This window comes from Eurytemora carolleeae, unplaced genomic scaffold (assembly GCF_000591075.1).
Source record: "Eurytemora carolleeae unplaced genomic scaffold, Eaff_2.0 scaffold1432, whole genome shotgun sequence".
Lineage (NCBI taxonomy): Eukaryota > Metazoa > Arthropoda > Copepoda > Calanoida > Temoridae > Eurytemora > Eurytemora carolleeae.
Genome location: NW_019397430.1, coordinates 64,167 through 80,503, shown reverse-complemented (window position 1 = coordinate 80,503; position 16,337 = coordinate 64,167). Strand labels below are relative to the sequence as shown.

The 16,337-nt window shown below is 30.6% G+C and overlaps 1 protein-coding gene across 1 annotated transcript; it reads left to right on the top strand.

Annotated features, from left to right (window-relative positions):
• Nucleotides 1-12,452: 12,452 nt before the first annotated feature.
• LOC111714247 (WASH complex subunit 3) lies at nucleotides 12,453-15,388 on the top strand. Its single transcript, XM_023489312.1, has 8 exons — nucleotides 12,453-12,597; nucleotides 13,476-13,521; nucleotides 13,629-13,686; nucleotides 13,738-13,793; nucleotides 13,863-14,104; nucleotides 14,170-14,215; nucleotides 14,522-14,546; nucleotides 15,298-15,388. Exons 1-8 carry the CDS (start codon nucleotides 12,545-12,547, stop codon nucleotides 15,363-15,365), a joined length of 594 nt encoding a protein of 197 aa, XP_023345080.1. The 5' UTR covers nucleotides 12,453-12,544; the 3' UTR covers nucleotides 15,366-15,388.
• The last annotated feature ends 949 nt before the right edge of the window (nucleotides 15,389-16,337 follow it).

Here is a 16,337-nt window from a genome sequence, read left to right as displayed (position 1 = left end):
TAACAGCAGCCAAATAACATTTAAATTTATTATATTTATATTTATATATATATTAAAACATGCAAAATGTGTATACAAAGACAACGTCTCTACGATAATCAATTAATCATTACTCGTATTTTGGTTCGTAGATTTTGTAGATTTTGTTCCCGTATATGCACAACTTTTCATTTGTAATGCCGCGTTCAATTCAGCTTTTTACACAGGCAATGCACAATTTTGCGCCCGAATTCTGAACGAAAAATCGGCTTTTTCTCCGGCCACAGTTGTCTTTGAAAAGTAAGACTATTACCAATCAACAGCGAATAGGTCGTTTAGTTTACCCTAAAATTACCCAAATAAGTGAACGGTCCCTAGGGGAGCAACGACGAATATCCACCCCCCCCCCTTCCTCATTAGAAAATATGTTGCTTTGCATAATCTTTTGTTATTTAATATATATACATATTGGATATTATTTATGTTGATAAAATATTTCTCATGACACCCCTCTTTGTTTCTAAAGATTCAAAATGAAGTTTTACAATGCTTTTGATGGCCTGGTTTGTTTATGTCCGTATAATTACCAGATATTACAGGGTGTCCCACGAAACATGACAGTTGGTGAATAGTTTAAAATGTCTTCTTCCATAATTTGAAAAGTTGTTTGATAATAAAGAGACTAAAACATTTTTTATATGACATTTATATTATGGTAAAATTGATTTCACAGTAAAATATATATGAGTTAAACGTAAACTGCAAAAAGTCTTTAACATCTAATAGAGGATGTAGAAGAAGACATTCAAAATTATTCACCAACTGTCATGTTTCGTGGGACACCCTGTATATGACAAAGAATTATTACCTTTATAAATGATATGATATTAAATATTACTTCGTTTAGGCTCCATGTACACAGTGTGCAGTGTACACTGTACATTACTGTACATTACTGTACACTGTACAGTAATGTACTGTACTTAAAAGAGCTTAAAGGGAATGTAGGCGTATTTCTAGTGAGCCTGTAATTATAAAGTTTTATGTTCGTTGAACCCTCAAAGTACTACATTATCAATCTTGTACAGTGTAAAAATATTTGAACTAGCGGTTCGTCTCTGAAGAGTTAAAGAAAGATTCAAAATGTGTTTCTTTAGATTTGCTTAAGATAAAACATACTTGGGCCTGAAATATATACAAAAAAGAAAAAAATCAAAAAGTAGTAGCTCTTAAATCAGACTCTGAAAAAATAGCGTTTAAGCTTTTTCGACTTTGTATCTCAAAGTGCTCTATAATGCTGTTTTAACCTTGAAAAGTAGGTCTAATATTCGAAAATATTATCGGTCCCATTTTTCGAAGATTTTTAAAAGATTTTTTAACCTCTATTCTCTGCTTTATAGTACTAAAAAGCGAGGGGAACAAATAAAATGCTCTTGAAAAACACTTTTTTGTGAGACACCATGTAGATATTTTCTTGATTACATCTATATATATATATATATATATATATATATGAAAACGTCCCGCTTGCTAACAAAAAGTCTTCTTTGAGGTGAGTAGTGTGCAATGTGCACCCTCAATATTTTGCATTAAATTGTAGGTTGCATTGTGTTAATCTCTCTCAAAATTGGCCACTTAGCTTTTTGAACAATTTTACAAATTAGAATTAAAAGAGTTATCACATTTTTTTTTTTATTTTACAAAGGAACTGAGTTTTTGCCACAAACTCTGATTTTCGAACACCTATATCTTTCCCAACACTTTGTCGCAGACCTTTGATATTTCAAATCAAACTATGAACTCTGTTAGATCAAATAGTCTAAGTTTGAAATATCAAAGGTTAGAAAATGTGAGTTTGTGGCAGAAACTCACTTCCTCTACATATTTACAAACCTTTAGGAATTAATTCAGGAACGCGATCCCATTCAAATAACTAATTGTACGTATATATATATTTTTAAATAAATGCTTAACCACCAGATTTTCAGCATTTCTTTAAATACATCTTCGAAAAATTGATATTTAAACTTTTTTTAAATCAAAAATGGTTGAGTAATCACCAATTTATGTTTTTCTATCTTAAAATTGATAATTTTCAATTGGAGTTCTTGTAATAGTGGGTTTATACACTTTGAAAGAATTTTGCTTGACAATTTTGTTTTCACTCGGATAAAATTTGCTATTATTTTGTTATCAGTCGGATAGAATTTGCTATTATTTTATTATGAGTCGGATAGAATTTGCTATTATCTTTTTATCAGTCGGATAAAATTTGCTATTATCTTGTTATCAGTCGGATAGAATTTGCTATTATTTTATTATGAGTCGGATAGAATTTGCTATTATTTTGTTATCAGTCGGATAGAATTTGCTATTATTTTTATATAGTTATAGTAGAATATAAGTTTATCATCATTATAGTATTTCATAGAAAGGAATTGAGCCTTTGCCACAAATTCAAATGTTCTAATTCGTATATCTTTGCAACCTAATGGTGTATTTCAAACTTACATTATTTCAAGGTAGATTATTTGATCATATTTTGAAATACCAAAGGTTTACGACATTGAGTTGATTAAAGATGTAGGGAATAGAAAATCAGAGTTATAACAACGACTCAAATTCATTAACAGAATCAAAAATACCATATAAATAATTTTCCCTCGCATAGAAATTAACAATTTAATATATGAATGCTAAAAATAATTGTGTATAAACTCTAGTTCACAGTGTGTATATAGTGTATAGGATGCATATTGCACACTGCACAAGAACACATGGTAGTAATTTGAGTAATGTGTTAAACTTGAATTGTTCAATGAAAAAGATATTTTGTGAGATGGTATCAACATGGTGCAGGGTGAGTAGGGAAAAGGGGGTACCTTGGAAATGCTTTCGTTTCCTTCTATTTAAATTCGCGCATATGGCAAAGTTCCATCGTAAAAAAAATGTTAAAAATTTAAATTTTGTAACCAACAAAAAGAGGCGTCCATGAAATGGTTCTTAACCGCTAATCAAGAATACAAGTTAAACAAAACCTTAGTTTATTTTTGTCCAACACGACATAAACTAAAATTTGTATTATTTTAGGAATTCAAGAAATCACCAACAACTTTTATTTAATAATGATAGCAGGGTTGGCTGCAGGGCAAAGATAAGTTGATGACCGGGAAGTTCTGAAAATAAGATATATCGTTAACAAATTAAAAGAATCTTTCAAAAGGCCTGACCTAACCAAAAATATTTTTAGAAAGTTGCCACTTGAGAAATTGCACATATGGGAAGTTGCTATTTGGGAAATTGTCACTTGGGAAAGTAAGGATCAATAAAGGTAGTGCCCAACCCTATTATAGGAAGTTAGCAGAGGGGAAGTAAAGAGGATTTTATACTAAACAGGAAACTAAACTTTTGGATAAAGTTTGTACAATGCACATACTCAGTTTATAAAAGCTTCAAGACTTAATATTCCATTAAGACACCTAGTTCTCCAGATAAAGAATTTTATTATTATTATTATTATTATTATTAATTGATATTATTACTATTTTTTTACAACATTTTAATGTTTATTTCTTAATATTTAAGGGTCAGGAAGAAGAGTGGGACTAAGACTTAAAAAAAGTTATTTTATCCATTTTTCGTGGATATTGGAGAAGAGAGGAATATGTTTAAATAGTTTACACAAAAATAATGTAAATAAAATCTTAAATAAAGAAAGTAGTAAGATTACAAGAAACAAAAGTATCAAAAGAAAAAATAACATTTTCCGGAAAGATAATAATTTTTTTTTAAACATTTATTTTGGAATATTGGTTTTAATAATTTTTTATACATTGTATAAATCATCAGATGATACCAGCTGCTGGTTGTTGTCGTTATCGTTTTCTCTTTTTTCTTTTAAAATATTAGCTTACAATTGTAATTAACTTGACCTTTTCTCTTAAATAATTTGACATTTAACCATATGCCCATCATATTGAGACGTACTCAAAGAAGGACCTGTACTGTAAATACCCTCTAATACCATATTTTATATATTAATATTTTACTAGCTCCAGACGTTGTCAAGCCATCTGGTTTATTATTTTCAATACGGGTTATATTCAGATCTAATATAAAATAGGATGATCGAGAGAGCGCCAAATAAAAATGGTTTACATTTTCTATTTCTCAATAACCTCCCCATCGCCCCCCCCCCGCCACTGCAGTGGGACCCTCTCACCAACAAGACTCAAATTTAAACCTATTTTATAATTACCCGAAAAGATTCGTCTCAGTTTTCGTTAAAAGGCCATTTAATGTATTCCAAAATACTCTAACCTGCCATATCTACCGAGCCCAAAACTTAAGACAGGGTATCATGAAAACCTGGTTTCACGAATGGGTTTAGGCAGTATTGTTATAAAATACAATTTTATTTAGTTTCTTCATGTTCTCCATTTTTTTTCGAATCTCTTAAATCAAAATCTACGCAAATGTTGAGACCCCAAAAAGGAAACTCGTTCATGAATACTCTTTTAAATTTCGGGCTCATTGCGCAACATAGGTAGTAGGTACTCCCTGTACATTATACATACAGAAAGTATAATGATATAAACGTTTATTTTCAAGGCTAAAAGAAACAATGTCTGGTAATATTGCGTTTAAAGGGAGTGTAAGCGAAATTTTAATTGACTCTCATTGCAAATATGGCAATGCCCGATTCACAACGGTACCATTGACACCGTTATTTGATTAATAATATGGAAGATATTTCGTTTTCTATAATGTATAAAAATGTGTAATTCTGGTCATTTTTATATGTTTTTCTACAGTAAAAATGCGCAAGTCATGTTGAAGAGAAACAACAACAACAAATCAGTTTTTAAAACTATAAACATTGATATCTAATTCATACTTGATCAGACCAAATTTTATGGTACCATTGTGAATCGGGCATTGTCGTCCTTGCTTGGAAGATCACTTGAAATTAAACGTACAGTCTCTTTAAACCCAAATATTCAGGTGCAGCGTTTAATATATAATATTCTTCTTCTTAAAAACTTTCTATTGTAGTGATAGTATCTAAAAAAATATTACATATATAATTGGAGAACATATTGTTGANCCCTCGTAACCTGTCTCGGAGAAATCTCCAAACCAACGCAAGTCTCCATTCCATTTTATATTTACTCTCCGACAAAGGAATAACAAACAGTGAAATGTTTTGCTAAAGCTATCACTGCTGAAACTAGACTATCCATGTCTGATATGACCTGATCTGAAGTTCTTCCTTCCTCGGAGAATATCATTTAGTCCGCTGACCAGTAGAACATCAATTGGCCTGTAAGCACTTTCATATTCAGCAAGTAGACCATGATGGATGGCATTAATGGTAGCTCCAGGTATGGTTAAGTAATGTGAATATCGTCCCCTGGATATTGGTTTTCAGTTCTCCACCCTTGCCAGAGGTTGAGAATGGAGGACAACAAAATGAGCGGATAATGGATTCCAATTTATGAGAGTGTGGTGTTGCAGCACAGGTTTTAGATGGATAGTTAGCGTTCAGATCAATGGAAGCAGGTATTCCTTTAGTTTTTGGGGAGTTATGTTGATGAAAAACTAGTCTTATTCTGGGTCTGACTGGAGATGAGAACTCCGAGCATGTTGAACAGTATCGGTTTTATCCTGGTGTTCAGGTAGTACATCCGGGATGAGAGGATCAGTACCAAACGAATGTAGAGCTGTTCCAAATTCCGCAGGTAGAGGCAGTGGCAGGTCATGGATGTTTGGCATCTGGATCATCTTGCCAGGATTCTGTTCAGCCATCTGTAAAACATAAGATTAGTTAGGGAAAACATTTTTGTCTTGTGCCTGATTTTTGCTTTGTTAAAAAAAAGGTAAATTACTCACATTCTTAATGGAATTGAACAGGATCAACACAATAGAATCAAGACTTGCCAACATAAAAAAAGTTTCTTCTGCAAAATAACTCTCCCTAGAGCACTGGTAGGATTTCAAGTCTATTCAAATCAATATCTAGGTAACGTAATTTTTTATCTCGTCCATATGCAAGTTGGTTTATCATAAGTTCAATTCTAAACCAGTTTATAAAAGCTTCAAGACTTAATATTCCATTAAGACACCTAGTTCTCCAGATAAAGAATTTCAAATATAGCTCCAATAGATTTTCTTGTTCAAAAATTTGCTAGTTTCCATACCAAAATAAATTCATTTCTAGTAGGAAAGTTTGGCCATTTCTGGATACAATATGCATAAATCTGTTTCAAAAATGACTAGGATATATTACAGTCATAGAACAAATGCAAAATTGTTTCAAATTCTAGATTGTAGAATGAACATAATTCATTTATTCCTGGGATAATTCAATTGGTTTTCAAAGTTTCTGTTACAATTTGGTATTGTAACCACTTCATTTTTTTATATCTCCCTCGTCATAGAGTAACATTTCTCCCAAAAATTAATTCCTTGTAATGCTCCATTTTCTTTCTCTTTCTTCCAAGAATTTGTGGTTAAATCTTAATGAATATTTAATTAGGCTAATGAGAGGGGTTGCAAGGGTAGGGAGAAAGTGATTCTTCAAAGATTTAGAACTAATTTTTGAGCTGCATATGTGATAAAAAGTTTACGAGATGTATCGTGTAAAAAAATCGGATGTTCATTAAATCTTTGTGTAAATTCTTCTGCAGTCGAAAAGGTTAGGACGGAGTCTGAATACTTGAGAATTTTGTAAGCATAAGTTTATTATATTAGATCCTACATTTCCTAATTGGTTTCGGTCACAAACTGCCGTTGCTTTAATAAATAAAGATGAACAATTTTTATCAGAAGAAATATATGTCCACATTTGTTCTGATATGTTCCAAATGGCCATCTTTCATTTGATAAACTATATATGACTACATTCAAAAACGGTCCAGATGACTGCAAGAAGATGCTACTACAGATGGCAGCATACAGAATACTGCTTTGAATGGTAGCAATGATATAAAGAAGATATGCTTAATAAGCTGACCTCAGAAATAAATCCTAACCCCCCCCCCCCTAAACGCCTAATTACCCTAAAGCAAGATGGAGTTATTTATCAAAACTAAATGTTTAATTACCAAAAGTGTCATATCATTACAATGTCAGAAGTAATTGATGGGAATAATAAGACATTAACCACAATTGGGGTTATTTATAACCTTTCTTTTCTAAATATAACAAAATTTAGCTCAAAGCAAGCAGGGGGGTGAGTTGACTCCTAAAATGGTGCCCAGATCATTTATTTATTTTCAGTTTTACACTATTAAGGTCAAGAATGCAATGTTATATAAAGGGGGGGGGGAATACATGGTGAAAACGTCTCATAACGCAAATAGGATATAGTTAACTCTGTCACAAAACTAAAAAACTATTGCATAAAGATAAAAATTTATGTAAAAATCATCTTTCAGCAAAAGATAATTTGGTCGTAAATGCATATTTTGTAAAGCTCTTGAAAAACAAATTAAATTAAAATATTTCATAAACATTTCTAAAATGAAATTAAACATTAGAAAATTATAAAAATTAGAGCCATAAATTCCTGGTTTAAAAATAAACATTAATTCTAATGCAAAATAAGGAAGAATGCATTTGATACATTTCTATTTGGTTGATTACTTAATTTAATCTGTAGATTACAACTTAGCAAAAACTCTACAGTTCATTCATTTGTAATAATAAGTATTACCTATAAATTCATCATGGTAAATCTATAATCATTTCTCATTCATCTCCCCCTCCCCCTGAAAATTTACTACGGTAAAATATCTGAGGAGGCTAATTCTTGAAAATACAGCTGCAGTTTCCTGAAAAGCATGAGACTTAAAGGGACCGTTTACTTATTTGGATAATTTCAGGATAAACTAAACAGCCTATTCGCTCTTGATTGGTAATAGTCTTACTTTTCAAAGACAACTGGGGCCGGAGAAAAAGCCGATTTTTCGTTCAGAATTAGGAAAAATACAGTAAAACGTTTTACGAAAACAATATTTTTTACCTGAAAAAATCAAATAAAAACAGAAAAATATCTTTTAATTAAAAGTAAATGAAAAATACATTCCAGAAATATTTATTTGGCGTACTACTATTTTTGTCTACAGCATGGGGTGCATTGTACAGTTATAGATATATCTAGAATTTTACCCAGTCAATAAAAATGTAATTTTTAATTATTAATACAAATTGTGCTTTATCTGAAAATATCTCTAAGCTTTCCTACTAAATATTTTTAAAAGGTTAGATATATATGAAGTGAATGCCCTACTCCAATAAATATTTTTAGACCAGTACCAATCCAGGTAAAACTCAATCTAGAACTAAAGGTTACTCACGAATACTATAGTCAATATCAATCCGGATACAACTCAGTCTGTATTCTCAGGTATCCAGGTAAAACGTAATCTAGAACTCAAGGTTCCCCAGGAATATCATAGTCAATATCAATCCGGATACAACTCAGTCTGTATTCTCAGGTATCTGTCTTATAACTCAATCAGGAACTCAATGTTTCTCACGAATACTATAGTCAATATCAATCCGGATACAACTCAGTCTATATTCTCAGATATCTGTCTTACAAGATACAACTCAATCAGGAACTCAAGGTTCACACGAATACCATAGTCAATATCAATCCAGATAGAATATCAATTGTTAAAAACACATAATTTTACGACAGGAACATAGACAATTTTTTAAATTTGATTTTACTTTATAAGTAAACTGAAATTGATAAACGTCTGAGCTGTTAGGAAAGTTTTTTAGCAGTTTAAAAAAAGGGGGGTTACGTTTAATTAGACAATATTTCAGAAATTGAAAAGTGAACTACGATGTCACAAAGCCTAACCAGTTCTGCGGTCGCATACATTTCACCTGCTTTATCCTTCTAGTTCAGTGTGATTAATAATGTTACAATCTTTTCTAATATTTACATTTATCGATCCATATCCCTTCTTATTTTTAAAAATACATCATTTAATTGTTATTAAAATCATAACTTAAAAAATATATTATTAACCTACCCTGAATAATAGATGTTATTACGCCAAGGAATACAGTGTCCACTGCTACCAGCCAGTAGTACAACAAATATCAAAGAAAACTAAAAATAAATAAACTCACTATAACATACAGTAAATATAAGATGACCAGAAATGAAGACAATTAAAAAAAAAACATATTTTCCATGGGTTTCATATATCCATTACTGGTTGCTTAGTATATATTGTGATTTTTTTAAAATATAAAAACAAGAAATTTTGTGATTTTTTGAAATATAAAAACAAGAAATTTTGTGATTTTTTTAAAATATAAAAACAAGAAATTCCAATTTTGTTATATAAATGTATAAAAATAAAAAAAGTATATTTGAATAAGTTTAAAAACATCCACCTGCATGATGCCTAGTTTAATGAATGTTAAACTTTTAACAGTTTAATTGTCTATTTATACAATTCTAAACTCATATAGATATTTAACTAGTTAGAGAGATAACTGTATACTGATAGATGAATTAATAGATTAAATGATTAATATTATAATAGATTAGAGTAATGATGAATGGTTTGATAATGGATGGTCTAAACCTAAAAAAAACATGGTTTCTCCAATAAAAAATAGCATAGAAACATGAAATAAAATTGGGACTCCGATGAAATAACAGTAGGATTTCGATGAAATAACAGTTGGACAATGGACTCCAATAAAAAAACAGTAGAATATGATGAGCCAAAACAGCAGTGGGACTCCGATGAAATAACAGAAGGGCTCCGATGAAATAACAAGTAGGACTCAGATGAAATAACAGAGGAAATCAGATGAAAAAACAGTAGGCCTCAGATAAAATAAAAGTTTTCCGATGAAATAAAAGTGGGTCTCCGATGAAATAACAGTGGGTCTCCGATGAAATAACAGTGAAATTCCGATGAAATAACAGTGGGTCTCCGATGAAATAACAGTGGGGCTCCGATGAAATAACAGTGGAACTCCGATGAAATAACAGTGGAACTCCGATGAATAACATTAATGAATTAAATAAAAGTTTTCCGATGAAATAACAGTGGGATATCGATGAAATAAGAGTGGGTCTCCGATGAAGATTAGATAATATTTTAGAGAGAATAATTGAAAATAGATGAATAGTTGGTTAAACAGATAGATACTTAAATAGATAGATAGATAAACGGATACACAATGTAAAATTGTTATAAAATTTTAAACATCGCAATTAAGTACGCTTGTCCAACTTGTTCGCGTCATTTGCCTGCTCACTGCACTTTTTACAATATTTGCATGCTTTTTGCTTTAAAGCTATAGGTCGGGTGTTTCAAATTTTTAATTTTCCCTTTCAGTTGGTTTGGAAACAAATTCTTTTTAAAATACTATTATATGAATGGCCATAATACACATGTGGACAATGTTCCAGTTGTACGAGTTGTACAGGGTTTCCCAGAAATGTAATTAAAAAGTAAAATGTCGTAATATAAGTATAGTATAAAACCCTCACTACTGCATGATAATATCGTAATTTAAGTATAGTATAAAACCCTCACTGAATTGCATGACAAAACGGAGCAAAATCACACTCAATTAGACAGAAGGTGGAGATCAAATCTAAAAAACATTACCGATTACATTTAGGAAATTCATAACATTTCTGGTCTGATCAATAGCGGCTTGAAAAGAGGAGTAATGATTAAAAACATTTAAGACGACAGCTTGTGTCACGTGATTGACAGCTGGAAGATCTTCGGCTCGACTTTAAATTGAGTGGGTCGACTTTGATAGTGATAACTTAGTTTCCCAGTCAAATTGTTCAAGTGCGGGTAAACGGCGGAAGTAACTTTGAGTAACCTGGGCATCGCTGGGTTCCCAAGCTATATGTAATATTATTATCTAACAGGTAGAACGTGAAATATGCTTTAATTTGACGTATCCTGCCACGGGTTTTTTATCTTTAACTATCATTTACCACAATATTCAAAGCTTTGTAACCCGTCACAGTTTACTTTAATTATTAACATGCAACATATTAAGTTAATAGGTTAAAAGGATTGTAAGCGTAATTTTTAAGTAACCTTTCAATGCCCGGTTTACAATCACACCCTTAAAACCATTGTCAATTTAGATAACTACTTTTCTTCAATTGCTAATTTTCTACAAATTTAGTGGCGTGCGCTTTTCAACTGCAGGAAGATTTATACAGGAAATATTAGAATAATGAACTTTTAAGCCAAGAAAAACTACAATATCTTCCACATTATTGATCAGATAAAGGTTGTTGTGAATCGGGCATTGTCTTTTTTGTAAAAAAAATCTTTTTAATAAATATTGCTTTTTTCATTTTAAATTTTTTTCCGAATCCCGGAGAAAGTGGAATTATAAACTACGAGAAGCGTGAATATATACTACAAAAAAGCATATACAAATTTTTTGTTAAAATTTTTCACATTTAATTAGAAGACTGAAACGTATTTATATATTGTACAATGTAAATTATAACGTATGTACAACGATAATTGTCTCTTTATGATCTGTTATTGCGATTATGAAACTGATTATATGTGTTTTGTGAAATGTTTCCTATAACCGTATACTAAGTGCTTTCAAGGAAAGGAAAAATCAATCTAATTGTTTGCTTTCAAGAAAAAAAAACTAATATTGTTATGAAATTATACTTTTCCTACAATTCTCCAATTATACCGAGTTTATTGCACAAAAATATCCAGACTATGAAAAGTTGCAGCAAGATGGGTCAACTCCAAAGTGACACAACTCCACTGGTCAACTCCAAAGTGACACAACTCCACGGGTCAACTCCAAAGTGACACAACTCCACTGGTCAACTCCAAAGTGACACAACTCCACGGGTCAACTTCAAAGTGACACAACTCCACGGGTCAACTCCAAAGTGACACAACTCCACGGGTCAACTCCAAAGTGACACAACTCCACGGGTCAACTTCAAAGTGACACAACTCCACCGGTCAACTGCAAAGTGACACAACTCCACTGGTCAACTCCAAAGTGACGCAACTCTACCGGTCAACTCCAAAGTGACGCAACTCCACGGGTCAACTCCAAAGTGACGCAACTCCACCGGTCAACTGCAAAGTGACGCAACTCCACTGGTCAACTCCAAAGTGACGCAACTCCACGGGTCAACTCCAAAGTGACGCAACTCCACGGGTCAACTACAAAGTGACACAACTCCACGGGTCAACTACAAAGTGACGCAACTCTTGGCCTTTTTTTATCTGCCTAACTCACATACTTTTTTTAGCTCTAAAAAATAGACATGTTTTTAGTTTAAATTTCTTTCAAAGCGTCGGTGCAAAATATGATTAGTATTTCAGTTAAATTCTTTAAAATAAATAAATTATGCACAGTAGGATTCACATTAAGCCATAAGCAAGATCAATCAGGTTTTAAATACTCATATTCAGGGATACACAAACACAGATTATAACTAGATTGTTTAGATGTGATTCTACTTTTGATTGATTGGTTGTGAAGATTTAAAGTTTCAGATTTAAAAATGAGTCGCGAAGTAAGTTTGGACCCTGATATAACAGCCTCATTTGTAAACAGGTTGGGCAAAAAATAAAATGTCGTTGATTCTTATACATGTCGTTGATAAGATAAGCATTGTAATGATTCAATGTTGATTCTGATTAATATACAGAGCATCCCGGTTCATATTTAATAATTATAATCTTTTAACGTCAAAATTGCGCACAGAATTCAATCGTTTCAAAATTTTTGTTTAGTTCCCAAAATCTCAATTTAGAGCTATCATACGCACCTTTTTGGGGCTAAAAACCCTGTACTTTACTTGATCTAAATCTGATTATTTTAAAGAGAATGCTCAACGATCCATGTTCATCATTCAATGTTCAATATCCAATATTCAATGTTCAATGATCAATGTTCAATGGTCGATGTTCAATGGTCGATGTTCAATGTTCAATATACAATGTTCAATATTCAATATTCAATGTTCAATGTTTAATTTACAATGTTTAATGTACAATGTTCAATATTCAATAACCAATATTCAATGTTCAATGTTCAATGTTCAATGTTCAATGTTCAGTGTTCAATGTTCTATGTTCTATGTTCAATGTTCAATGTTCAATGTTCAATGTTCATGTTCAATGTTCAATGTTCAATTTTCAATATTCAATGTTCAATGTTCAATGTTCAATGTTCAATGTTCAATGTTCAATGTTCAATGTTCAATGTTCAATTTTCAATATTCAATGTTCAATGTTCAATGTTCAATGTTCAATGTTCGATGTTCAATATTCAATGTTCAGTGTTTAATGTTCAATGTTCATTGTTCAATTTTCAATGTTAAATGTTCAATGTTCAATGTTCAATGTTCAATGTTCAATGTTCAATGTTCAATGTTCAATGTTCAATGTTCAATGTTCATGTTATTGCATCAATTATAAAGTATTGTTTAGATATTTGGAAGATACAGTAAAATGTCTAAATCAATTGTGTACACAGGTAAAATTAAATAAAAAACCTAAAATATGCTTCATAAACGATGACTGGACTTGATTATGTGCTAATGGTGAAAAAAAATGTGGAAGAAACATGAACTGTTAAACTAGGCTGAGATTGAAATGATGAAAATATGGCGCCAGCTTCAGCAACTAGAAGACAGCTTAGGTAGCATCTAAAAACTTAATCATTGTTAAAAATAAAATTAAAATTTTGTAGAAATTGTTGAGTATAAACTTAATTCAATTCCTGGGTTGGAAACTCAATTGAATCAGGTAAGCTTTCAAACTACAACATCTTTAAAAAGAAGAATATAAAGTTAACAGCAAAATTACTTGTTTCAGTTGAAAGAAAATAGTGATTCTAAACCCAGAGAGCCATCAGCTGGTTTATCAGAACCAACAACTATCACATCAACTAATCCACCATCAGCTGAAAACCCTGCTAAAAAATCCGTTGAGAAATCAGCTGATTTAGAGGTAAATTCAACAGCTGAAGTATCATCTGACTCTGCAACTGAAGTCCCTGCTGAAACAGCAGTATCTGCACCAACTGTGTCTGGAACCAAAGCTTGTGATCACCCAAGGTAATGAATTTTTTGATAAATGTAGATTTTGTGTAAAAAACTAAAATTTTCACATTTTTGATTAGGTATCAGAAATATTTCAAAATGTTGAAACTAGGAGTTCCCCTTCAGGTAAATAATGTATATACTTCTTTTATAATATTTACATTATTTAAGTTTAAGTTTGTTTTTAATCTTTGTGACAGAAACAATCTCATGAACTGACGAGGATCAAACCAGACCGAAATATATTTTCAATACATGTGGAACTAACATCTACTTTTAAATGTTTCATTCTTTACTTAATCATTTAATATATAATTAAAGTTTGCGTGTATTTTAGATAAATTACCAAATCTTCAATTTAAAATGTTAAAAAGTCTTACATTTTTGTATAATTTACCAATTATTATTATTTATCTATATGTTTTCCTTTAGGCTACGAAAAACAAGATGGCACTAGGGAAGATGAATAATGTTTGTCTTGAAACCCAAGCTTGCCCTTTACAAATATTGATAGAAGCTCAATTGCAAACAAATTAACATACTCCAAGAGATCTTGCAGAGCGATAGTGTCTTGAGTTAATAGATCATCTTACCCCATTTATCATTTAAAAAGTGTGGGAGGGGCAAGGTTGTATAATAAGGTTGCTAACTCTCGATGCGCTCCACTTAAGGAGTATTTAATAGAAAAGAGATATAACTGACGCGGCCCGCCCATATGATTATAAATGCTTTGCAGACGGCATACCATTTGTATAAGAAATATTCAGAATAGGTTATTGTATACGCGGAAATTGTACATTAGACAAATATTTCATATTCAAATGAAGTACCGTCTGCAAAACATGTATATAATCATATGGTAGGGCGGGCCGCGTCAGTTATATCTCTCTTCTATTTCATACTCCTTGGCTCCACTCCAATGTACGGTAAATGTCCTTCTCCTTGATAAAATACTCATATGACGTCACTAATCAGTGAGAACATAGGTGTGAGTGACGTCATATGAGGATTTTATCTATCTATGCCGAGGAGACGACATTTCCCGTGCATTGGAGCGCATCGTGAGTAAGCAACCTTATTCTTAGGGTGAGAGGATTGACAAGTTTTTATTTTTCTCCAACTTGTCTAAAAAGTTTGGCAAGTAAAAATAGTTGGAAAATATTTCCAACTAAATGTTAACAATCATGATCTTCTTGTTTGTGATAAAGAGGGACTTGACGGAAGTGTTCTAGATACCCCTGATCTACTCATGCTAGATTCTCAGGACCAGGTTTAATTCAATTATTATTATTATCATTATTATTATTATTATTATTATTATTATTATTATTATTATTATTATTATTATTATTATTATTATTATTATTATTATTATTATTATTATTATTATTATTATTATTATTATTATTATTATTATTATTATTATTATTATTATTATTATTATTATTATTATTATTATTATTATTATTATTATTATTATTATTATTATTATTATTATTATTATTATTATTATTATTATTATTATTATTATTATTATTATTATTATTATTATTATTATTATTATTATTATTATTATTATTATTATTATTATTATTATTATTATTATTATTATTATTATTATTATTATTATTATTATTATTATTATTATTATTATTATTATTATTATTATTATTATTATTATTATTATTATTATTATTATTATTATTATTATTATTATTATTATTATTATTATTATTATTATTATTATTATTATTATTATTATTATTATTATTATTATTATTATTATTATTATTATTATTATTATTATTATTATTATTATTATTATTATTATTATTATTATTATTATTATTATTATTATTATNGGGGGGGGGGGGGGGGTTAGCTGGGAACCATGAATAATACAAAATTTTGTACTTATTGTCTACTCTGATTCTAATGTCATGCAATCCTTCTTATTTGTTGAAATTACAATCTTTTAACCATGCCTTTTTTAATTGCAGGTATGCAGTTCACATTAAATGCAAAGAATTTGAAATATTTAATATAAGTCCAGTTATTTCTCTGGACATGGTTTTATTCTAGGATTTTATTCATACCGAAATCTAAAGGTCAATCTTCGGAGATGGTTTTCAGAAGCATTTCTCAATTCAAGTATTTGTTGATAATAGATTATTTTGAACACACATTATACAGGGTGTCCCAAAAACATGTGAATTAAGTGACGAATTCGATATAGTCTTTGCTATGA

Coding starts and splice junctions, on each gene's coding strand:
- LOC111714247 (XM_023489312.1), top strand. CDS start 12,545: ATGAGTCGCGAAGTAAGTTTGGACCCTGATATAACAGCCTCATTTGTA. Junction 12,598..13,475: donor ACAGCCTCATTTGTAAACAG/GTTGGGCAAAAA, acceptor AGTATTGTTTAG/ATATTTGGAAGATACAGTAA. Junction 13,522..13,628: donor TAAATCAATTGTGTACACAG/GTAAAATTAAAT, acceptor CTGTTAAACTAG/GCTGAGATTGAAATGATGAA.